Source organism: Macrobrachium nipponense, chromosome 33 (genome assembly GCF_015104395.2).
Source record: "Macrobrachium nipponense isolate FS-2020 chromosome 33, ASM1510439v2, whole genome shotgun sequence".
NCBI lineage: Eukaryota > Metazoa > Arthropoda > Malacostraca > Decapoda > Palaemonidae > Macrobrachium > Macrobrachium nipponense.
The window spans coordinates 54,743,084-54,768,069 of NC_087219.1; the positions used below are offsets into that span (position 1 = coordinate 54,743,084).

General features: G+C 44.0%; 1 protein-coding gene across 2 annotated transcripts in view; it reads right to left on the reverse strand.

The window, feature by feature from the left end:
- LOC135203205 (cullin-associated NEDD8-dissociated protein 1-like) overlaps positions 1 to 24,986 on the reverse strand; it is a 123,733-nt gene that overhangs the window by 15,665 nt on the left and 83,082 nt on the right. The window contains exons 15-18 of one of the 2 annotated variants that reach the window (XM_064232956.1): positions 24,670 to 24,830; positions 24,105 to 24,303; positions 9,956 to 10,213; positions 9,492 to 9,680 (exon numbers count right to left, since the gene is read on the reverse strand). In XM_064232956.1, the coding sequence (XP_064089026.1) occupies positions 9,492 to 9,680; positions 9,956 to 10,213; positions 24,105 to 24,303; positions 24,670 to 24,830 (807 nt within the window). Of the gene's footprint in view, positions 1 to 9,491; positions 9,681 to 9,737; positions 9,852 to 9,955; positions 10,214 to 24,104; positions 24,304 to 24,669; positions 24,831 to 24,986 lie in introns of those variants that run through there. The other variant, XM_064232957.1, reaches the window with a different exon arrangement.

Genomic DNA, 24,986 nt, shown 5'->3' on the forward strand with positions numbered 1-24,986 from the left:
TGCGCCCGCCCTCGGCACCGAGACATAATTCAAGGGTTCAATTCATGAAAAGAGCGGAAATCGCCGTCTCTACGGCGATAGCTCCATGTTGATTCATAATTAAGTAATGAAAATGAAAACAGTGTACTTACAGTTTCATTTTCAAGTCAAACCAAACCATTAGTAGAAAACACAATATAAACAAAGCATACGACGATGAAGCGGGCAGAGAGCGATGACGAACACGTCCTTCACACCCGCGGCCGAAAGCAAAAGTGATTCTTCACCTCTCGGGCGCGCGGGCGCGCGCACGATCGGACAAGCAGTTAACTACCGTTCTCCCCTTGTTCGAAGCTTACGACCGTCCCAGCTGCCGCTAGTTACCTTCCTATTGTTAAAGGACCGAGGGTTTGTATTACGTATCGGAACAACTGGTTATTTATGAAAAAGTACAGTCTATGAGGTAGAAAGCTTTGCAGCATCTTTGCATTACAACAAGATAGAAAAAAATTCATATGTCTGATAAAATCACCAAAGATATAAATTAATTTTTAAAAATAGAATATACAGTGACAGGCAACTTAAACAAATATCTAAGACTGTGTATAAGGGAAGAAATGTAAATGCCCAACTAAACTAATCCCAAAGTTTAAGTTACAACAATAAAAGATAGAACTAGTAGTACTTCATTATTACATTTATATATGAATCTCCTTGTGATTACATTGCAAACTAAGGAGAACTTAGTAAATTTGTATACACTTAAAAATCATGCAAAAAATAGAAAAATGTAACAGCACTCTTAGCCAACAATGAAGATTATTGCATTTTTTGGGAGAAAGGTGTACTTTACATAAATATGTGATCAAAATCAGGTATACGTACTGGCAAGAAATGGGCACGGAAAAAACATAAAACTTTATTTTCATAATTGAACTGAAATAGTAATGCTATCAAATATCAATGTTCCCATTAGTTTTTAAGCTATAGTTTATATGTATGCAGATAAATAGTTATATTTACACATGCTACTCTTGTGTGAGCTACGATATATAGAATCTATGCTTTCTTTAACACTTGAATTCTTGTTCATGAGCATTTTTGCTACTCTTCATTATCATCACAAAATGTATGCTGATGATACATCATAGTGAGTAATAAAATTATAAAAAATGATGAGCTTGATGCAAGTAATAACCCAATATCAATCTGTCAAAACTGGTTAGTACATGTAAAAGTAGATAAAAAGTCACACTTTTATCACTCAAAGATTTATGCTGTTAACCAACCGGTATAATTAGAAAATAAATCTGAAATGGCAATTTGTCAAAAATTGCATGTTTCCTAACTATACAAACCTGAGGTCCTTTAACAATAGGAAGTAGCTAGTGGCAGCTGGGATGGTCGTAAGCTTCGAACAAGGGGAGAACGGTAGTTAACTGCTTGTCCGACAGTGCGCGCGACCACGCGCCTGAGAGGTGAAGAATCACTTTTGCTTTAGGCCCATGCAAAAAGTTGCAGAGTGAGGGGTGGCATGAGGTGGGACTATATGTAAAGGACCTCAGGTTTGTATAGTTAGGAAAAATGCAATTTTCGACAAATTGCCATTTGTTCCGACACGAATACAAACCCTCGGTCCTTTAACAATAGGAAGACTCACTTCTTGGTGGGAGGAATCTGAGTCTTTTTGGTGAACAGACTGGTGTTCGTCCAACCTTGGAATACCTCCCTGGTCGTAAGAGCGAGGGAGGGATCCAAGCCTCTGTCCGATTGATCGGGGTGTGCACCGCAGGATCAATGGTCAGACCTCTGGGCCAAGTACTAAGAGAGAGGCAAGCGTATCTCTTCGTACCAGCAAGCAAGAACTTGTTCCTGTTTGCAAGAGACAATCATAAAATTATGGGTTTGTCTCAAGTTGGCATCCACTTCCTCCCCCTTGTTGGAGGAAGTGGTGGATATTTACTCCTATCCCTACTGAAAGGGATAGGGTGATGCTCTATTGAGTAGCTCACCTGCATCTCGTCCTTACCCAGCAGGGTGACGACCGTATCCCTCTACCCAGAGGTAGAGGGGAGAAAAAGATGGGAAGAGGAGCCAGTCACTCTCATTCACTCATCCATTCTTACAGCCACACCAGGACTCGATGCTGTTCAGCCTGCGAGGGTCTGGGTTAACTACACAACGTGTTGAGCAACCACCACGGGTCCCAAGGAAAAAGATCCAAGGACCTGTGGGCAATATCCCGAAGGTAGAAGGAGGTGCATGCGGTCCGGTTGGACCAGGCCCCTGCCTTCACTACCTGCGCCACGGAGAAGTTCTTGCGGAACGCGAGAGAATGACGAAGATGCGTCCACACTCATCCTGGGTGTTGAGTTTCTTCAGACAGCTCCGTCGCGCCTTCACAGAACAAAGCAGCATAGCCTTCGTATCGGAGGCGGTGAAGTCCATTAGGGAGGGTATTGTGAAGGACTCGAACCAATCGTCAGGGACCGAAGGGTTCTGAGTCTTCGCTACGAAGATCGGTACAAAATCGAGCGTCACAGATCCCCATCCCCTGTATGCTTGACTTTGCAGGAAAAGTCATGCAGTTACCTCAGACAAAAAGAAGGGAATAGTCGCATGACCTATCCCTCTTCTCGACTTCGGTGATGTCCAGTACCCATACTGACAAGCTATTAAGACGAAGTAATGATTGCCGGACGGCGCGGTGATGATTCTGTTAATGCATATGCTCAAAAGGCGAAAGTCAATTGCCTTCTAAAGACCGAGGTCCCTGACAGCAAGACACTCTCATAGTCGTTGAATCTCAGCTAAGGAGAAACAACACTGTGCTGTTGAAGACGAAGGTAGACATGAATACAACCTACGTCTTCCAGCTGAATCGAGAGAAGGAATCTCAAGATTCTGAACCTGTGCTTACAAATGACTGAAAACGCTAACCGCTATTTCATTGCTGTCCGGTGAGGAGTCGTAGTTGCAATGAAAGCGGGGCGTTCTCAGTAATGAAAGCACTTCCTGAAGAACTGCTTCTCATGGGCTGAATGTTTGGAAGTAGAGCTGGCAGGTCTGGGAGGAGACGATGTCTTTCAATACATCTGCTAATCCGCGGTGAACAATGAACAATTGCACACCTCCGAATATGAGATATTTTGAGGACAAACTCAGATTCCGCAAAAATAATTTGCATTATCGCAGTGCGACAGTCTTCTTCCAACGCTAAGAATTCCAGGAATTCGAGCGTTCGGCGAGATCCCCGATTATCGTGGTAACAATTATCGAGAATACTCGTCTAACTCCCTTGGACAGTGGTCTCGCCATTGTGTGCTAGAAATTCTGCAGAATTCTAAGCGCCCAGCGAAACCCCCACCGGATTCGTTAAACGAACATCGGTTGGTTGTCCTCTCGATTCCCGTAGAAATCGGAGATGGTGCAGGGTCACTCCTCCACGACCGGGGTTATGTCAGGTAGGACCCGAAGGTCCCCCCAGTAGCGCAGTCCCCAATCGTGGGATCCTACAGAGAAGTCTCTGTAGGATCCTACCCCTTTCCCTCGTAGCCGTAAGGAGAGAGGGAATGGGGGAGGAAATGAATATTGCTCGCCTTTCCAGCGGAACTAGCATTTGGAGACAAGAGTAGGAGCAGCCATCACCTTGCGGCGATGGCCTTCCTCCCACACCCCCACCCCCCCCGCTCGAGGAGGGTTACGAACTCGTACTGTAGGTAAGCATCTGCCACCACTGTGAACGTCGTCTGGGTGGGGCTGATCGACACCTGACAGGAGAGCCAAAACCTTCCTCTGACTCATTCCAGTCCTCGTCGAGATCGAAACCTCTCAGGAGAACCGACGGAGGGGGAAGAAGAGCTGCAATACTCCGAAAAAACGCAGCTGTCGCGGCAGAGGAGGTGGAAGTAGCTTGCCCGACCGGCTAGACCTGAGCGAGCCTTCTCGTCCGGAGACGAGAGGCTCTATCTGGTTCAGAACCGAGTCGAGAAGCTCTTATCGCAGCAAGCCCACCGTCAGTCTGGTTCCCTACTTCGGCCTCCAGAACGACTTGAGCCGTGACGTGGCTCTTCTGGTGGGAGCGGCGATGATTTGCAGAGGTCGTTATGCTGACGAATCAGCGCAATAACCTCGGTCAAGCTCCTCTGGATCTCGGAAGTCACAGCATCTTGCGGAGTGAGACCGTCAAGCCCCTCTAACAAGAGCATATTCCGAGAACCTCCCCTTCAGGAGGGGGAACAGCTACAGACCCCTCTCGATCTCCTCCTGCCACTTGCGTGTACGTCCTGGTCGGTCCAAAGATCGTACCTGGTACTTACGGCGTCGTGACGGGATCGTGCGGGGCATGCCCCTCTCGATCAACCCGCTGTGCCTCGCTCTTCCTGGTGCAAACCGAGGAAGTTGCAGGCACGGGAGAGGAAGACATGACGCTCCTCTTTCGCTCGCTGGCAGAACCAGCGGGCTTGGAGGGCTGCAGGCGATCGCCAACTTGCAGGCCTAGTCGAGCCATTTCCCAGGGAAACGGCTGGACCGAGAACAGCGGCCCGATCTTGTGTGCAGAGGAGCTGCTGCTGGTCCCCTTATCCGCCCAGTTCCTGTGGGAGCGGTGGTCAGGAGACCTGCAGAGACCACTGTCGCGGTGAGACCGGTACGTGTCCTCGCAGCACGTCATACCGCTGGTACCAGCCGAGGCTAACACCAACGATCGGGAGGGGGGAACCTCTTCCCAGCCTCAGCCCGTGGCTGGTCAGAGACAGTCACGTCTACCAGGGTTACCAGCTGGTCGCTGCGAGAGCGGCCGCTGGCCTGGCGAGAGTCACATGAGCGGCTCTCACCAGCTTCTGCTCTGTGCCACGGTCCTGGCGCCGAGCGAACTCTGGCGCCAAAATTTTGGCTATACGCTCTCCCGCGGGAGATCGTATACTCGGAACTTCTCGCGAACGAGAGACCGAGCCAGAACCTGGCGTAGCGGCAGCGCCGCAAACACCAGGCGAGGAAGTACCGGTGGTAGTCGGTACACCTCTGGTCCCCGTCTTCTTCTTCCTTGCGGAAGGGGAGACGGGCCCTGTTCCCGAAAGAGTAGGAGGACCGGCAGAAGAACCCCCCCGTCCCATGGGAGTGGAACGAGCCCTTAGAAGTTCCCGAAGGAGCCTTCTTAGGGGGGAAAACCCGGGTTACCAGCTGGTCGCTGTGAGAGTCACCTGAGCGGCTCTCACCAGCCTTCTGCTCCGTGCCGCGGTCTTGGCGCCAAGCGAACTCTGGCTGCACGGTCTCCAGAGGTAGAGCGTACACTCAGGATCTCTCGCAAACGAGAGACCGAGCCGGAACCTAGCGTAGCGGCATCGCCGCTAGCACCAGGCGAGGAAGTACCAGTGCTAACCGGTACTCCTCTGGTCCCCGTCTATCTCTTCCTTACGGAAGGGTAGACGGGCCCCGCTCCCGAAGGAGCAGGAGGACCAGCAGAAGGACCCCCCCGCCCTTAGAAGTTCCCGAAGGAGACGTCTTAGGGGGGGAGGCAGCCTTCTTCTTCTTCGGCTTATGGGCCTTAGAAGTCGAAGGGGAAGAGGCAGCAGCAGACGATGAAGACGAAGATGACACCTTCCTCTTCCTCGTCAGCTCACGCAGGACAGTCGTCAGGTCCTCCATCCAGGCCAGAGCCGGGGCTATTGCCGAAGCAACACGGCCCGACTGCACCTGTCCAGAAGGACCTGGGACTGGGGAAGGCACACCGTGGGCAGGACCAGCATGGACAGGCGCAGGAACCAGGAGCGACTGGTACAGCAACCAGCTCAGGAGCGGCAGGAACAGCGGCAGCGGTAGACACAGAAGGGACAGCCAAGCCAGCAGCGGGAACCAAATCAGCGGCAGGTATGGCAGGCCCAGCCATCGCCTCGTAGAATCATCAGCAGCCAGCGGGAACCTGGGTACTGGCGGCCGGTCCAGGGGCGAGCTGCTGGAACAGCGGAAGTCTGGGGCAGGCAACACGAAGAACACAGGCGGCGGCGGCATATCCCCCCTCGGTACGGCGGCGACCGGCCCTAGTAGCGCCAGACGGCGTCATCGACACAGCATGGGGAGTGTAGACCAGGCGGGGGGGCAGCAGCATAAGCGGCCGTGGAGGTAGTAGTGGAGACCGCTCCATGGGTCACCACCCCAGACCTCGCTAGACGCTGCAGCAGCCCGTGGATGCTAGGCACGCCCTGCCGCCACAGTGGTCCATACCTGTCCAAGGTCGTCTCCCACGGATGTAGCACCTGCGGTAGCACAGACAGATTAGTAAGAGGGGTTCCCTCACGCACGGGGGGGTCTAGACATGCCCCACCCCGAACGCAAGGAAGACCCCAAATACAAAATACAACGAGGAAGCTGAGCGGGGGGCAGGAAAGAAGACGAAGAATTGGATACCAAGGGAGTCGCGGGAGAGCTTTCCGACGACTTCCTGGCAGACCTTCGCTTCCACTACCCCCGCACAGCAGTGAAAAGTAATATGAAAATGAAACAGAATACTGCACTTGCGATTCACTTCATAGAACTTAAAGGGGGAAGGATCAATTCCCGGGTAAGAGCGGAAACTTGATCCATAATAATATGATGCAATCATAAAATATATATGAAAATGAAACAGAATACTGCACTTGCGATTTCACTTTCACAGAAAATAAATCGTAAGGATCAATTCCCGGGTAAGAGCGGAAATTGATCCAAAATTAAAATTGATGCAATTAAATAAATGAAAATGAAAAAGAATACTGCAACTTTCATTGCATTCTATTCATACAAAATAAGAGGCTCGTGCCGAGCGCATTCACGCTCTTGGCAACGAACGCACAGGGCAAAAATATAATGAAAAGAGTACTTACATTTTTCAATTACACACTTTCGCCCAAAATACATGACTCGGCGCGAGCGAGCCAACCCTCGGCACCGAGACATAATTCAAGGGTATCAATTTCATGAAAAGAGCGGAAACCGCCGCATCTACGGCGATAGCTCCATGTTGGCTCATAATTAAGTAATGAAAATGAAAACAGTGTACTTACAGTTTCATTTTCAAGTCAAACAAACCATTAGTAGAAAACACAATATAAACAAAGCATACGACGATGAAGCGGGCAGAGCGCGATGATGAACACGTCCTTCACACCCGCGGGCGAAAGCAAAAGTGATTCTTCACCTCTCAGGCGTGCGGGCGCGCGCACTGTCGGACAAGCAGTAAACTACCGTTCCCCTCTTGTTCGAAGCTTACGACCGTCCCAGCTGCCGCTAGCTACTTCCTATTGTTAAAGGACCGAGGGTTTGTATTCGTGTCGGAACAACTGTATCTTTACAACGGTGACACTTCATATGAAGAAACCTTTGCTGCAGACCTTTGGTTCTGATCATTAATATTCATCATTCTTATCTGATAATCTGACCAGAGAGTCTAAGTCAAAACACCCAACTTTCAATCTACCCAAGGCAATTCCAAAGACGATGTAATAAGCACATGCTTAATTCTAGTCAAGGATGTACAATTTTATATTTGCTGTGTTGACAATGATAAAACAATAATATTCATATGGATGTCCTTACTTTATAGATGACTCCAAAGCCCATTTGGTGTTGACTCAATTACCAAGTATTTTTAAGCACAAGTGTTTTTTAGGCAAACAAAAAATAAATCCAGCAACTAAAATTTTTACACATTTTTTCAATTCAATTACAGTAATACCTCAGACTTCAAACTTAAATCCATTCCAGAAGGCTGGTCGAAATACGATAAAAATATCCCAATAAGAAATATAGGGAATCAAGATATTTTGTTCCAGGCAACCCAAAAAGTTCCCTTTTCAAATTTTTTCTATTAGTAATGTGTTCAAAAGTTGAATTAAGAGTAAAGTAGTAAGACAGTATGTTACACAGTGTAAAATTTTTGACAAATTTTGTTTTTGTGTGCAATTTTTGAACTGTTTGGTGAAAATGGTGTGCGGCCGGCTGGGATGGAGGGAGGAGAGACAGGAACCCTTTGAGGAAACCAAAATGGTCACAATAGGCAAAGGATGGTAGCAACATCAATTTTATTTACATTTTACAAGGATTTCAACATATGGTATGGTTGTTGATGTGTTTACACTTGGATCTTTAGTGCAAGAAGATTATTTATGCCACAACACATCAACTTACCACTGGCAAAAAGCATAATTTAAAGTAAACAAGAGGATTTTGCAAAAAAAAAAAAAAAAAAAAATAGCGGAGTGCGGCGCCAGTGCGTTTGTTGGGGAGCGGAGTTGCTTTCAGTGCTAGAAAAAATTCATAAACGGCAAGTGTACCCCGATAGGTATTTTACTGTAACAAAAAGAAGTGATTTGCACTAATTGAATGGATTTAATTATTTTCATGTTTTATCATTATGTTAAATTTATTGTGAAATAACATTTTATTTCTTTTATGTAAATTGGCACTTCTTTTACATACATTCAGTAATGTTTTTACTGTCTCTTTTCCTTCTCTCCTCAACAATATGATGATGCCTGAAAACTTATAATTATTCATTCCTCATTTCTCTCAATATAAACGCTCCCTCCCTCTGTTTTAAGTTAGCTGTGCATCACCGCAATGGCCTATGATTTTGTTCATTGTTCGTTAAATTTTTATCGTGAAAAGCTTTATTCTTTAATCTATTTTCTTAAATATGGTTATCATTAAACTATACCGTCTCACTCACTACACTGCACACTGGCTCAATTAAGACCTTTTTATTTTTTTTATTTTTACTGTATTGCATTTGATTGTTTTTATGTGTTATCATTAGGTTAAATTTATTATGAAATTCCCTTTCATCTTTTTCTGTGAATTCTTACTGCTTTTACATACACACATTAACATTTTAACTGCCTCCTCTCCTCTCCCCAAAAATATCAACACTCTCTCGTTCAATCTCAAGTGAACTGTGCATGACGTCACAGCACTCACATAGGATTTTGTACATCTTTTATGTTAAATTTGATATTAAAATGCTTTATTCCTTTATTTATTTTGTTGAATATGGTTATAGTTACCATTAAACTATATATTGTAAAGGAAAAAAACATGATACACAATTTTTCTAGTAGGATGTGGTAGGCTGTCGAATACAAATATAAACAAGATAATTGGTCAGTTTGTTTGACACAAAATTTTCTTGAAAATTTCGTTCGAAAAACGAAATATTCGAAAAAATAAACATTCAACACATGAGGTACCACTGTAATTAATTCAAGACTTTTTGATAATTCAATTACCTATATATCAAATATACAATCTAATAAACATACAAAACACCATCACTAAAACCTTCCGTCTCATACTATTTTGTCTTCAGAAATACCAGCTGCCCATTACTATTAACTTTTAAAAGGTCATTTTCTTTTAAAGGAAACAAAAGAAACTAAACTGGTAACACCTCAAGTATTAAAGAACTGAAGTACTTCTAATAGCCACTACAAGAAAGAAAGGTAGACAATCCAGAGAGGGAATTCACAGACTGTACTTACTCTAACTTTTGTCTCGTTGTAGAGTTGTGGAAGAATAGTGTCCAGAAGGTCTCGAACGAGTGAAGGTTTATTGTGTGCAGCTGAATTAAATGCAACAAGTGCAACACGTCGAACGTTGAGGTCAGGATCTTGTAGCGTAGATAAGAAATCACCAATACTGTGTCGTAGTAGGCTATCTATTGCTGATGGCTACAAACATTGGAGAACATTAGCAAATAGCAAAGATACTACACTTCAGGGTTATTTCAAAATGTTACAATGCTAATGTCTAGTATTGAATAACTTTGTGTCATGCTCAATGAAAACAATTATGAGCGAACATGATATTTTCTGTTGTAGTAGGCTATCTATTGCTGATGGCTACAAACATTAGTAAATATACTAAACTTCTGGGTTATTATTGCAAAATTTACAATGCTAATGTCTATCAAAGAAAACAATTATGAGCAAACATATTTTCTTACTTGATCAGATATTGTGAATTTAATAGCTGTGACAATTGTAGTTCTCATCATGGGTGAATCTGTTTTGAGTGATTCCTGAAGCTTTGGAAGAAGGGCGGATGGATTAATTAGAGTTAACTTCCCAAGGCACTCTGCCACAACATTACGCGTCCCTTCCTCTACACACTCAGTGTGTCTGAACAGCTGAGTCCAAATATCACTAACAAACCCTTGTAAGACCTTGACACCCTCCGCACTCTTGCTCTGAAGACTGATAATCTGCAAAGGAACAAATTTAAAACTATTATGTTCATAATTCTGGAAATTACAATACTAAACAGTGAATTCATAGCAAAGTATAATATTAGTTCTAAATCAAACTGATTTCAAAATATAAAAAAACTGGCTACTACTATCATTCATAATTCAAAAATACAATTTCCTAAACAAATACAAACTCAGCACTATAACACAGCCTATTGTGAGCTCTGTACAAATCCCAGATATGTCAGAATAAGAGGAGGTGTCTCATGTTAGCTGGTGCATTCCCTTATGGTTATTTAGGTCTCTGGTGGACAACTCAATCATTCTTGTGTAGTCTGACCCAGCTATGACAAAAGCGGTGGGTAAAAAGAGGGAAACTTGATTAAAGAAACTATTCAAATTAAAAATTACTTTTGTTTTTATGAAATCATATTTGCTCCATCACAAATACAGAACGTGAATGGCAACTTGTGAGAGGGTACTCTGTGAGGTAAAATATAAAAAAAATCATGAAGGTACAAGAGAGCTCATGGGTTAAGTAGTACAGAAACTCAAAGCTCCATGAAAATGGTCCAAAATTAGACTACAACCATTAGAAATTTAGAGCTTAAGATTGGGTGGGAAGCTCGAAATAAAAAAACACAGTAATCTCTTAAAAGTAACAAATAATAATAGCAAAGGAAATGAAGATGAATCTTCTAGGAATTGCCTCATTTAGATAAATTACTGGGCCAAAGACAAGTCACAAATTACATGGATGAGTAAACCTTATAATTTAAACAGTGGTATGGAAAGAGAAATCCTCTGGCGACTGAGCAACACTGAAGCAATTATGACCTGACTAAGACCAAAAATGAGGGAAGCTTCATGAGTTATGTGATTGCATGATTTAAAAAGAGAGACCTTTTGGTATTGTGTTTCAAGAGGAAAGGAGGAAATTAAAAGGAAACCCAAAAATTGCTGAAAAAAATTGTATGTGGTTTCGGCAATGGTTGTAGTCTGCACACTTCTCGATCTGTTGGAGACAGAGAGGATGAAGACATGGTTCCTTGCACTGAAAAGGTTTCTAAGAGCATGGGATCAATGTTTCTATTAGACAAACATGGACCTGACCTACAAATCCATACAAAATTGATAAGGGCTGCATCTAAATGCCATGAATTTGTACTTCCTGAAAAATAAAAGCTAGTCAAAATGTAGCACAGACTGGTTTCTGTCTGCAGAGAGAATATATAAATAAAAATGAACATCTGTACTGAGCCTGAGGCAACTTTGAACTGTTCCTACCATTTGGATGATGAATTTTGTCAGGAACAAGTTCTTCATTACAAATTGTGAGCCTGTTCTTGTTCAAAGCTTGGTACAGCACAGTGCATACAATTTACTAAAGACATAACTGTATACCATATGTATTGTACTTAACCACCAGTCCCTCGTTAACGACGGGGGTTCTGTAATCGGCAGAGCGCCAGCAACTGACAATCGCCATTAACCAAATAAATGGTATTTACGACACTGAAAGTGCCCATGATCTGCTTAACAGTGCCATTAAGCGGTATATCGGTGCAGATTAACTGCCTGCTGGCGCTGAAAATCTGGTAATGTTCATCATTAGCCAAGCACCGTAAAACTGGAATGCTGTTAACCAACGCTGCAATTAACTGGGGACTCCTGGTATAGAGAAAATGAGATCCACAAAAAATGTAACTAACCATGAAATTTGAATGAACATAATGCAGTCTATGGGCTGCTAATCATGAATACAAATGTAAAATTGAGAGTGGCTTGCAATAGGCAATGTTGCTCATGCTTGTTTGAAATATGACACAACTGCTAACAATACAAAATTATATTGTTAAGATACAATAAAGTTTTGTACATACTTACCTGGCAGATATATACTTAGCTATAGACTCCGTCGTCCCCGACAGAAATTCGAATTTCGCGGCACACGCTGCAGGTAGGTCAGGTGATCTACCGCCCCTGCCGCTGGGTGGCAGGAATAGGAACGATTACCGTTCTAGAACCAGATTTTCTCTTCCACCTGTCTCCTGAGGGGAGGTTGGGTGGGCCATCAATCGTATATATCTGCCAGGTAAGTATGTACAAAACTTTATTGTATCTTAACAATATCATTTTTGTACATGGAACTTACCCAGCAGATATATACTTAGCTGATTGACACCCTTGGTGGTGGGAAAGAGACAACTATTTACTGAATAGACAGGTAAACAACATACGTTGTAGGTAATAAATAAATAAAACCTTGGTTCCTACTTGATCAGGCGGAAGACTCCATGGCTAATGCCTAGGAATCTGCTTCGCCTCAAGAGCCTCAGCGAGGATGTGACCTATGGCTAAGAGTTCTTGTGGGTCTGTCGATGGGGTCTTATCCATTTACTCGACAGAGCCTCTTACATGACAATATGCCTATGCCTAGTGGCATAATTAAGGAGCACAACACCGATCCCGATCACCTGATCCTAACACGAGGGTTAGTGCTTAAGTTGAAAAGAGTTATCTACAAACTCCTTTCAAACAACCCAAAGAAAAAACACGACGTTAAATAAAATTTAACTCACTAGTTAAGGATCAGTATCTGCTCCCTATCCCAGCAATGTATCCGCAGACACGTATCAACCAAGAGAGAAGGATCCCTCGAAGGTTATCTTGACATCCTTCGGATAATGGGAAGTCAACACAGAGTTGCATCTCCCGTATGTGACAGCTAATATGTCCTTATGACATATTGTTAGGGAAAGAACAAGAATTCGGAAAAGCTCGCACTTCATGCACTTTTAATTCTCAGCTGTTTGAAGGAATCATCAATGCACTTATCAAGTGCTTAGGAGATCACAATGTCTCAAAGAAGGCCAGGGCGTTCTTTGATATAGATCTTCTGGGTGAAGCCTGGAGCCTGGCTAGCGCTTCGTGCCTGGCAGGCGCCTAGCGCCTGTCTAGCGCCTCGCGCCTGGCTGGAGCCTTGCGCCTGAATGGCGCCTAGAGCCTGGCTGGAGCCTCGCGCCTAGATGGCGCCTTGCGCCTGGCTGGTGCCTGATTGGCTCCTCCTTCCTGGCTAGCGCCTCGCGCCTGGCTGGAGCCTTGCGTCTGGCTGGTGCCTTGCGCCTGGAAGGCACCTGGAGCCTGGCAGAAGACTTCATGATTACTGTCTATGAGTCTGCATGCCTCAAGAGTTTCAGCGAGGTAGGGACCTATGACTGACAAACCCTTCTGGATCATGTCAATGGGGGCTAGCCCGCTTACACGACAGAGCCTTCTCGGATCGTGCCAATGGGGGCTGACCCACTTACATGGCAGAGCCTTACCTGTATCATATCAATGGGGACTAGCCCTCTTACATGACAGAGCTTTAGGTTTCTCTTTACTGGAAGGAGCCTTGCGTCTGGATGGATCCTCAATCCTGACTGGAGCCTAGCCTTGAAGGAGCCTGGCACCTGGATGGTGCCTGGCTGGCTTCTAGACCTGGCTGGTCCTAGAGCCTGGCTGGCTCCTAGAGCCTGGCTGGCTCCTAGAGCCTGGTTGGCTCCTAGAGCCCTGGGTCTGGCTCCTAAGCCTGGCTGGCGCCTCGCGCCTGGCTTGGCTCCTCCACACTTGCTGGAGCTTCGAGCTTGGAAGAGTCTCTAGGCTGTCTGGCAATGTCCACATCGGACACTCTTATATCTGTCCGATTTGTTCGCCTCTGGTGCATTTGCGCCAGGTTGGAGGCCCGCTCCTTCTCAGTATCCGACCATGACAGAGTTCCTTGGAACTGTCCGCCTCTGGCGTTTTTTCGCCTGTATTGGCATTTGGCGCTTGGCTGGCGCTACATTGTCCGAGAGTCCTGAACAACCACATAGTTTATCAGGAGACTGGAGAAGGGTGGAAGAAATTCTTCCCCTTTGAGCTTTTGGCCCCTGGCAAGGGGAGGTGATTTTAGTCAGCTACACCCAGTAGACGACAGGATATCTAACAATACGAGAGAGAAGAGTCTTCCTCCGAGGAGGATCCTTCGTGAACACTTCTTTTGCTAACGAGATCTCTTCTTACATGTTGATGAGGTTACTCGTTGCAGAATCTTCCCTATCCTTGCCCGAAGGAAGGGAAGGAGTCTGGAAGTCGAAGGAGACTCTGAGCTGAAATTGGGCGGAACCCTGATTTCTAGCTCTTATTGTATCCTTCTGAATACCTTCTGGGAAGCATTTTGAGCCCTCATCGCACCCCGAAGACTCTGTAGGCAAACGTTTAAACCATCTCTTCTTCTGTAGATGAAAATGTAAGTACCCTGCCTGGGCAACTAAACTTCTATCTGAAAGCGTTGCGTCAGGAATAGAGGGATTTATTTCTTTTGCCAGACATACTATGCTGGCAAGAACCCATTGCCGAGTCTCCATTGAATCTGATGCGAGATTCCAATGCACAAAAAATTCACTTGTCTTCTTGGTCGTTTAGGGCTAAGAGAAACAAAGAATTCCTTCATAAACTTCCTCAAAGAAGTTTGAGGAGGAGCAGTTCCATTTTGTCGGAACACGGAATCTGTGGCCACAAAAAAAAATCCCATTTGAAGTACAAGATATCCTACTCTTGTCGTATTGCGGTATCGTATAAGATCCCGAAGATCTTAATCCTCTGTTATCTCTAATTCCCTTTGTAGAGACAGAGTATGGCCTTTTACTGCGTTCTTTGATAGCAGATATATACATAGGTGATTCTTCCCTCTGAAAGTGAAGAAAAAACCTCGCTATGTGGTTCACAGAGGTATCGGAAGAGGACAGTTTCCTCATTCCATCTAGCACGATCTGCAGCAATTCTATGTCTTAGCCATGACTATTGTCATTTACCTTGAAAAAACCTCTCATTCATGTCCACTTCTGGTCAGTCTGCACGCGGACAGACTCAGAGTGGAGAGGTTTTATAGGTCTATTTATAATAGATTCTGATAGAATATCCAGATACTCTTGGAAAAGCCTTACGAAACATGCTGTGAGAAGAACGTGACTTCTGTGAATCCAACCTCTCTAAGGCCAAAATGAGGCATACATCCTCTCTTCCTTTGACGCCCAGTTATCTTAATATCTGTTAAGAATTTATAACTAGGGGAAAAAAGGCTAAAGTTTATTCCCCTTCTTTAAATTTAAAGATGTCTTATATTGCTACCTCTCTTGGTTCGAGGAAAAAGAAGCAGTCTAAAGGAAGCCTGTTCGTCTTCTACCTTACAAAGAGATCTATGAAGAAGACTTTCCGCAGGTTCTCACAACTCTTTTCAATAAATGTTAGACATACGTTAACAGTTATTATCTTCGATCGAGAAGGTTCTCACGGACATGCAAAATCTTGCATCGAACCTCTTAAGGATCGTTACGTTCCGTGTCTGTTCCCAAATAGGTTCTCTTTTGTTAACGCGAACAGGGGCGAAAAAAAAAAAAAGATTCTCGATGCTCTTTGAGATATGAGAGTGTCGTGGAATTGGCCTAAGTGATTAAAATAAATCATTTCATCATTCCTTGTAAGCGACCCCTTTTCGATTAAATGGGTAACGAAATCAGGAACGAATCTTGCCGTTACCGAGCCTGCTGTCCGAGAGGCTACTGGACTCTTAGGTTAATAACTCGCTAAAACGAGAAAATATCTTGGATGGTGCTTCTGGCGCGGCAGGCGCTTCTGGCGCAATTTGCGCCAGGCTGGCGCTTCCTTCTAGTTCTTTTTAGGTTATGTGCCATAACATCTATGCCTTTATGGTACCCGACATCCTTCACATGTTAATTCCGTTCTTAGTGGGAAAAAACTTTTATATACGTAGTATAGTCCATTCAGGGAAACAACTTCTGCCACTAAGAGAATGTTTCCCATCCGACTCACCCAACTTCTCTTGAGCAATATCCGAATTTAAAAAGGTTGTGTGCGTTTCTCGAAAGGATGAGAGAATTATATATATCGCGCGCTGCCGTATTAGAATCCTTTATAATACTGTCACATTGTGGTAAACAGCATTAATCTAGGAAACCTTTGTAAGGATACTAGGAATTCTGTAGTTAACCTCGGTATGTGCATAAGACTTGACCATACCGTAGTCTTAAAATGAATTCTCTACTACATTCATCTTCTCACTAAGCATGTACTCTAATAAGCCATGCTTTCGTGCCATGCTTTCGTAAGCATGAGAGCATTATACAATATAGAGTTCCGCTGCGTTAGAATCCTTTAAAAATGTTACCTACGGTAAACAGCATTGAAATGTTGTAATATCTTTCTTATTGAAAGCTTCTTAGCAAAAGGCAGACAATATTTTATTTATGTTTGCTTAACTATCCCCTCAATCCGAGGCTAAAACCACGATTGTAGGGGAGAGACACGGTTATTCATTCCATCCCGCAGGAGAGAGACATGTTACCGACCACTCATGACCGACACCTACATGATACTGCGTTGGTGTCTAAGCGATAGCAGTCTCGTTAGCCGACTGGCCTTACTCTTCCAGAGTTGCCAGCTACTCCATTTAATAAAGGAATCTTATAAAATTATTATCGAACTTCAGGAAGTTCTTATAATGCATATCTAAGCGAAACAAGACTTCGATAAATCTAGAAGCTAAGTAGGTGTTGTCTTAACAATCCCTTTAAGCGTAGTCCTTCCTAGGAAATTCCTGGAAGGATACTGGTAACTGAGTTGCTCAGCAAAGAAGTAACTACGGTATGTGCTTATGATTTGCCGTATCGTATTCTCATACAGCAGATACTCTACTACCTTTCCCTGCCGAGGCAGATAGAGAAAGGATATTCTGGTGCCTGGATCCTTGCACCTAGCGCCTGGAATGTTCCGCACGCTAGAAAGGAGACTCGCTCCTGGAACGTTCCGCTTGCGTGGAAGGTCCCGTGCGCCCTGACAGTTCCGAGCGCCTACTAGACCCCTTTTAGAAAGAGCCTCTTGCCCGGAAACGTTCAATGGAAGGATCGTTCTGATTGCCACTCTACTGTAAGGCTCCTTGCTCTAGCCGTCTGTTTTTCTGGCGCAATTTGCGCCAGGCTGGCGCTTCGTCTCTTTGAAGGCGCCTTGCGCCAAGAAAAATTTTCTAGAACGCGGCTCGCGTTTGGTTGTAGGAACGCGGCTCGCGCTAGTCTGTTAGCTGGAACGCGCCTCGCTGCTGGCTATAGGAACGTAGCTCACGCTAGCTTGCTGGAACGCGGCTTCCTGGCAGCGGCTGGCTCTTGCTCAGTGTTCTCTTAGTTTCAGAGAACGCGCTAGATCATCGCTCCAAACATACATTCTTCGTCTTTTCAGATGTAAGATGAAGAGACGCACTTTTTTAAGGATGCCTTATCAATGGCTATCCTTGGCAGTCTGGGACGTTCTACAGAACCTGCCGAGGGGACGCCTGACCGGTGGGGGTTCTCCCTAACCTTCCTGCGGCTGTCGACTTTCCTCCTCCACTGGGTCTGGGAGTTTGGAAGAGGTCTAGGCCTGGAAGCGCTACGGAGCCGATCAGACGCACCCTCCACTGCACTGGGAACACTATATTCACTTCTTACCTTTTTAGAGCTCGCCTTTTGAGCTCCATCCATTTATCTTCAAATTTGCACATATGAATTTGTAGATTCTGTGGAGTAAGAAGGTGATGAGGATGCAACAACTACTAGAATTGTCAATACTCTAACTGCTCGTTAGTACGAGAGCTCTTAAAGCTTCTAAAGGAAGCGTATCTAGTTATATGCTTTCTGACTTCCTAAAGTAGGAAGTTAGATCTTATATTTCCTTCATCAAGTTCTAACACTTATACACGTATTAGTGAAAAAAAAATATCAATATTTCCCTTATTGCAAAATATAAGTGTCTACCGAAAAATTCGGTAGTTTCACGTAATATATTCTTCGAAATTTCGAAGCCAAATTCATTAAAAAGTTAATAAAAGCGTATGCCAAACCAAAGACCCAGTACTTCCCTGCAAAAGACAGCCCAGAAGGTCGATGGCGATGAAAAAATGTTATTGTTATTATACAATTAAGTTTGTTCATACTTACCTGGCAGATATATATATAGCTGTATTTTCTGAAGTCCGACAGAATTTCAAAACTCGCGGCACACGCAGTGGGCGGCCAGGTGGTAGTACCCATTCCCGCCGCTGGGAGGCGGATATCAGGAACCATTCCCATTTTCTATTCATATTTATTAATGCCACTGTCTCCTGAGGGGAGGAGGGCGGGCAATTTAATTATATATATATCTGCCAGGTAAGTATGAACAAACTTAATTGTATAATAACAATAACATTTTGTTCATGCCACTTACCTGACAGATATATATATAGCTGAATCCCACCTTCGGATGGTGGGAAGAGACAGAATAGGATTTTTTAGGAAACTTAAATTAAGTAGATGATATACATCTTGGTTCCTCACCTGTTTGCAAAGTAGACTATGTGATTACTGTCACTTAAGGCTGCTTTTGCTTTAATCAGAGTTGCCAGCCAGGTGGAGACCTGTAGTGCTGGTGCGCTCTGGATGATCTGTCAACGGGTACGAGACCTCAACGTGACAAGACCATCGAGGCCATACATATGAGGGCAACGAAGCAACTGACCACCACCTGACCAACTATTCACAAAAACCCCTTAAAACTAACTAAAGGATGGGAGATCTTCACATAAGACTCACCACAACCTAAAAACACAACAACCAAACTAACCTAATCCTAACTAAGGGATAGGGACAGAGCTACTTCCGGACCCAAGACTGTGTCCGCAGAAACGTATGGCCCAGTGAATTACAATCGTCGTAAATCGTTCTCACATCCCTTAGGTAATGTGAGGCGAAGACGGAGTTACTCCTCCAAAAGGTGCAATCAAGAATGTCCTTGATTGACATGTTCTTTTGGAAGGCAAGAGAGGTAGCGACAGCTCGAACTTCGTGCGCTTTCACTCGTAAGAGGCTCAAATCAGTCTTCTGGAAAGATGAATGAGCCTCCTTAATGACGTCCCTAAGAAAGAAAGCAACAGCATTCTTCGATAAAGGTAACTCTGGTCTCTTCACGGAGCACCAGAGATTACCTGAGGGACCTCTTACCTCTTTTGTTCTATGTACATAGAACTTGAGAGCCCTGACCGGGCACAGGACTCTCTCTGGTTCTTGGCCCACCAGACTTGACATACCCTTGATCTCGAAAGTTTTCGGCCAAGGGTTCGAAGGATTTTCATTCTTCGCCAAGAAAGTTGGGTTCAACGAGCAGACAGCATTGTCTCCTTTGAATCCCATTAAATTACTAAACGCTTGAATTTCACTAACTCTCTTAGCCGTCGCAAGAGAAGTTAGGAAAAGAGCCTTCCTTGTCAAGTTTCGAAGAGACGCTGCCTGAAGCGGTTCGAAAGGACTTGACATAAGGAATTTAAGAACCACGTCAAGGTTCCATGACGGAGGTCTCATTTGAGGAATCTTCGAAGTCTCGAAAGATTTTAAAAGGTCATGAATGTCCTTGTTGTCAGAAAGGTCAAGGCCTCTGTGCCTAAAAACCGCTGACAACATGCTTTTGTATCCCTTGATGGTAGGAACCGCTAATTTCTGCACATTCCTGAGAAAGAGCAGAAAATCAGCTATCTGGTTCACAGAGGTCGAGGAAGAGGAAACTCCCTCCTTTTTACACCATGCCCTGAAGGAAGCCCACTTCGATTGGTAAACAGCTCTTGTGGAAGCACGTCTTGCATGTGCGATTGCTCTCGCAGCTGCTTTCGAAAAACCTCTCGCTCTGGCCAACTTTTCGATAGTCTGAACGCAGTCAGACCCAGAGCGGAGAGGTTTTGGTGAAACCTTTCGAAGTGAGGCTGTTTGAGTAGATCTTTCCTCCAGGGCAATGTCCTTGGAAAGTCTACAAGGAAAGACATGACCTCTGTGAACCATTCTCTCGCTGGCCACATCGGAGCGATCAGGGTCAACCTCGTCCCTTCTGAGGCCGCAAACTTCCTCATGACTTCCCCCAAAATCTTGAATGGTGGGAAGGCGTACAGGTCTAGACCCGTCCAATTCCAAAGCAACGCATCTACTGCGATCGCTTCTGGATCCAGGACCGGGGAGCAATAAAGAGGAAGTCTCTTGGTCCTTGACGTCGCGAATAAGTCGACCAGCGGACGTCCCCACAACGTCCAAAGGTCTCGACACACGTCTTCGTTCAAGGTCCATTCCGTCGGTAGGATTTGTTCCCGACGACTGAGAAGATCTGCCCTGACGTTTTGCACTCCTGCAATGAACCTCGTCAGGATTGTCACATTTCTTCTCTTTGCCCACAGCAGAATCTCTCTCGCCAGGGAAAACAAAGTTCTGGAGTGTGTTCCTCCCTGATTTTTTAGATAAGCGAGTGCTGTGGTATTGTCCGAGTTTACCTGAACAATCTTGTTCTTCAAACTCCTTTCGAAGAACTGCAGGGACAGAAATATTGCTGCCAGTTCTTTGACATTTATATGCCAGGCTACCTGTTCCCCTCTCCAGGAGCCTGACACTTCCTTCCCTCCTAGTGTTGCTCCCCAGCCCGTGATGGAAGCGTCGGAGAACAACACTAGGTCGGGGCTCAGAAGACTTAGGGACACACCTTCCTGAAGCTTCTGAGGGTCCAACCACCATCTTAGATGGTTCTTTATCGGAAGCGATATTCTCAATATTGCATTGAGATCGTCCTTGGCCTTCCACTCGTCCGCAAGGAAAAATTGGAGAGGCCTGAGGTGCAGTCTTCCCAAGGAAACAAACCTTTCTAGCGAGGAAATGGTTCCCAGCAGACTCATCCATTCCCTCGCCGAGCAAGTCTCTTTCCCTAGGAAGGCCGAGATCTTTTCTAAGCCTAGCCGCTGACGTTCCTGGGACGGAAACGCTCGAAAACCCACTGAATCCATCTGAATCCCCAGATACACGATGGACTGTGTTGGGGTCAGATGCGACTTTTCGAGGTTGACCAGAAGTCCCAGGGACTTTGCTAGGGCTAAAGTGAACTGCAAGTCCTTCAGACACTTCTCTCTCGACGACGCTCTGATCAGCCAGTCGTCGAGGTATAGGGAAACTCTTATCCCCGAAGAGTGTAGCCACCTCGCCACGTTCTTCATGACTACAGTGAACACCATTGGAGCCGTGGTCAGGCCGAAACACATAGAGCAGAGGTCTGTAAACAGTTGTTTACCGACCGGCGACAGAAAAAAAATATGAATAGAAAATGGGAATGGTTCCTGATATCCGCCTCCCAGCAGCGGGAATGGGTACTACCACCTGGCCGCCCACTGCGTGTGCCGTGAGTTTTGAAATTCTGTCGGACTTCAGAAAATACAGCTATATATATATCTGTCAGGTAAGTGGCATGAACAAAACGAAAATCAAGTCAGGAGGTAGCAACAACGTATGTTGACACTACCGCGACAGAGAAAATCTGGTTCTAGAACGGTAATCGTTCCTATTCCTGCCACCCAGCGGCAGGGGCGGTAGATCACCTGACCTACCTGCAGCGTGTGCCGCGAAATTCGAATTTCTGTCGGGGACGACGGAGTCTATAGCTAAGTATATATCTGCTGGGTAAGTTCCATGTACAAAAATCTAACCACAACATCTCAACTCTGGAAAATTAATGTAACCTCCCTATCAGATGGAACAAACCCAAGTTACAAGTGTCACCATCCTGGATTCTGGCATCCAAAAGTTGAAGAATCTTGGGTGTCGGAGAGCTAAAGAAATCTTACATCATGACTCCAGGTGCCTTGGCAATACTGAAGGCCTACTCAAAGTCTATTATCACTGTCGAGAGGCACTGATAATACAAATCTGTCAGTGTGCCATTGAGAGAAAATGGTAGCGAGATTAATTCCATGATGAAAATACCCAAAACATATACGGACCAAGGGCGCTAACTTAAAGACAAATCATACGGTTAATGAGGCAGTTCATAAAATCACCCTTAAACACATAAAGCAAGAGCTCAAGTTGTAACAAATGATAATCTCTGGGCTACATTGATGCTTCAGTCTTGTAGAATAAGTTGCCACAACCTCAAAATCACTGTATTATACCAGTCATCCATACCATTCTGGTACTGATATCTTATGTGTGAACATCCAACCACTGGAGCAAGGACCTTGGTGGGTACCCACAGAGCAATAACTAAACTAAAGATAACTAGCATCAGAGCTCTGCAAGAAGTGAGGGGGCTCAAGAGATGTAAAATGAAATGTAACTCAAGTTTCCATGTAGGACTCAAGGCTCAAAGAAAGTCAGGTGCATGTAAGTGGAGGAATTCCCCTTACAAGGAGGACCAATGGTTTGTTTCTAATCTATTTCTGACTAAAACTATAATCTTTATAGGCAAACTGACACTATCACATGAAGACCTATACTTGAACTTGAAGGGGCTCTGACAAAAAGAGAATCTCTACTGGCTCCCTTCCTCAAAGACAGCATAATTCAAAGGAAAATTGACGCCTTTTGCAGAAAACTCCAATAATCTTCGTGAAAATGTCTTTAGTTTGTAAGTTTCCTTATTAAGCTGGTTCCATACAGAAAAGTTGCTTCAACAACTTATTCCAGTATGGCAACAGCCAGAAGCAACAGAAAACTTCTTATCCAAGCATCTCTAGAGAAGGAAGAAACTGAAGAAGTAGGTAGTGAAGTACTGAAGATATACCCAAGGTTGAGAGAAGACAATCAAGGTTACGCTTCTATTGTTCTTCGTCTCATTTGGCTTTCAATGTATCGTAGTGATGACCACCAGGTCGGCAGCAGCTGTAACAAAAGGGTTCATAGCAGAAGCATGACCCTGGCAGTACAAGATCTGCAGGGGATGGGTTTTTGGCCAAAGCTAAAGATCAGAAAGATTTCTCTGGGCCACCTACGGTTGACCATGGTTTTTCTAGAAACTTCCAGGCATTTGAATGGATCAAAAATAATATGCACATTGATGGGCAAGAACAAACCAGGATTGGAAAGAGATAGTGAACATACAATTGCTGTCCCCACCTTCATGTGTGAAAAGCACGTTGGTAGTCTCTGCTGCTCACCATACCCCAATGCACAATATGAGGACAAAGTGAGAACAGGTTCTGCTGGTAAGCCCAGATTCCTCTCATCTCTCAGGCATAGGGAGAGAAAGAATGTTCGTCTGCCAACATCAACAAAATGAAGACAGCCATAAGTGCTCCCCTACTTGAGAATTCTTAAAATACTCCCAACTCCCAACCATGGAAAATGGTTTCTTTGATATAAAAACCTGAAATATTTATACTTAGGTAAGATAGATATTGAATATCTCATTACAACAAAAACAATTATCCATAACTGTAATCTGCCAAAATACAAACTGAAGTCTTCGCATGAGTAGAACTTTTATAAAGTTAAAAAGCTTAGTATGGTAAAAAAAACAAAAGAAGTAACCAAATCTCACTGTAGTGTCCCTAATATACAGAACTACACAAAAAGGATATAATAATAAAGCTTCACAACCAAAGGTGAGCTCCATGACCATAGCACTGCAAAAATTTTTTTATGACTTGACGGAAGTCAAAGATAAGAATGACTTTTGCCAAGTTCGAGTGGTAGCTCCTACCATTCCATCTCACTGTTCATACCTGAACTACCTTGTTAACAAGATTAAACTATAGATACCAGCAACAGCAACAGCTAAACTTGACAACAATCAAAAAACAAAAATTCAGCCACATGGGGTAACCCTAGCAACTCCATTCACTCTTCACACCTCAATTAATTTGTAAAAAAAGATTCAAATAACCAAATTCAGCTATTGCCAAAAAATACTCTTTATGTGTAAGAAAAAAGTTTACATACTTCACTGTACATTTTCTGTATTAAAAAACAGATTTTAAGTGAATTTGTACCAATATACTAAATTAAGGCAAAAATAATTCCTTTTACAACATAATTCACAGTTAAAAATGACATACCTCTTTTAAAGAGTGTAAGAGAAGATATTGTCTCTTTGGGTTGGACTCAATTTCTGACAGAACAAATGGAAGGTATTCCTGGAGATTACCACAACTAAGATGACCCAGAGCATAAGAAGCTGCAGATTTCACTTCTTCTGATGGTGAGCTAAATGATGCCACCACAGCATCTTTCAATTGTGGGATACTGCTAAGATCTCTGCAAAAGAAAAAAAATTGTGATTAACAAAAACATACTAATAAGGAAAACACTCTTTTTTATCTAATCCTTTTAAAAATTAAACATCATTTACCGATTCAAAATTTTGCCTCATTGGTACTTACAAAGTGATAAGGCTAAATGAATACTAATGTAATCAGATCTTGCAAAATTAACAATGAAAGGAAACTTTATGGAATTTTTTAAATACTACTGTATAATGTTTGTTACAAGATGAAACAAAATGTAAAATGAAAGGTAGCTACATTAATAACAATGGAAAATATATGTTAATGTCTACATTACACAGGTTTAACATTGACCTAATCAATCAACTTTAAAAAATTTGACATCCAACCAACTTACATATGCTTGCCAATTTCACCAATAGCAAGAAGTGAAAATGACTGAACAGTTGGTGATCTTGGATTCGTTACGTCCATAAGGAACCTGTTGACGACCCCTACAGCTTCAGTTGGGTGTGTGAGGGTAAGAGCCGCCACACATTTTGCCATCGAATGGTAAGCCTAAAAAGGGAAAACAAATTATTTACTGATCTGAAATAAAGAAAATACCAACCTACTGCTGTAAGACCATCATTTAAGCAAATCTGCTTGGCTTATGTTTCATACTTGTATTCGATAAAATTTATGAACCCTCCACTGAAAACCAAACCGATTATC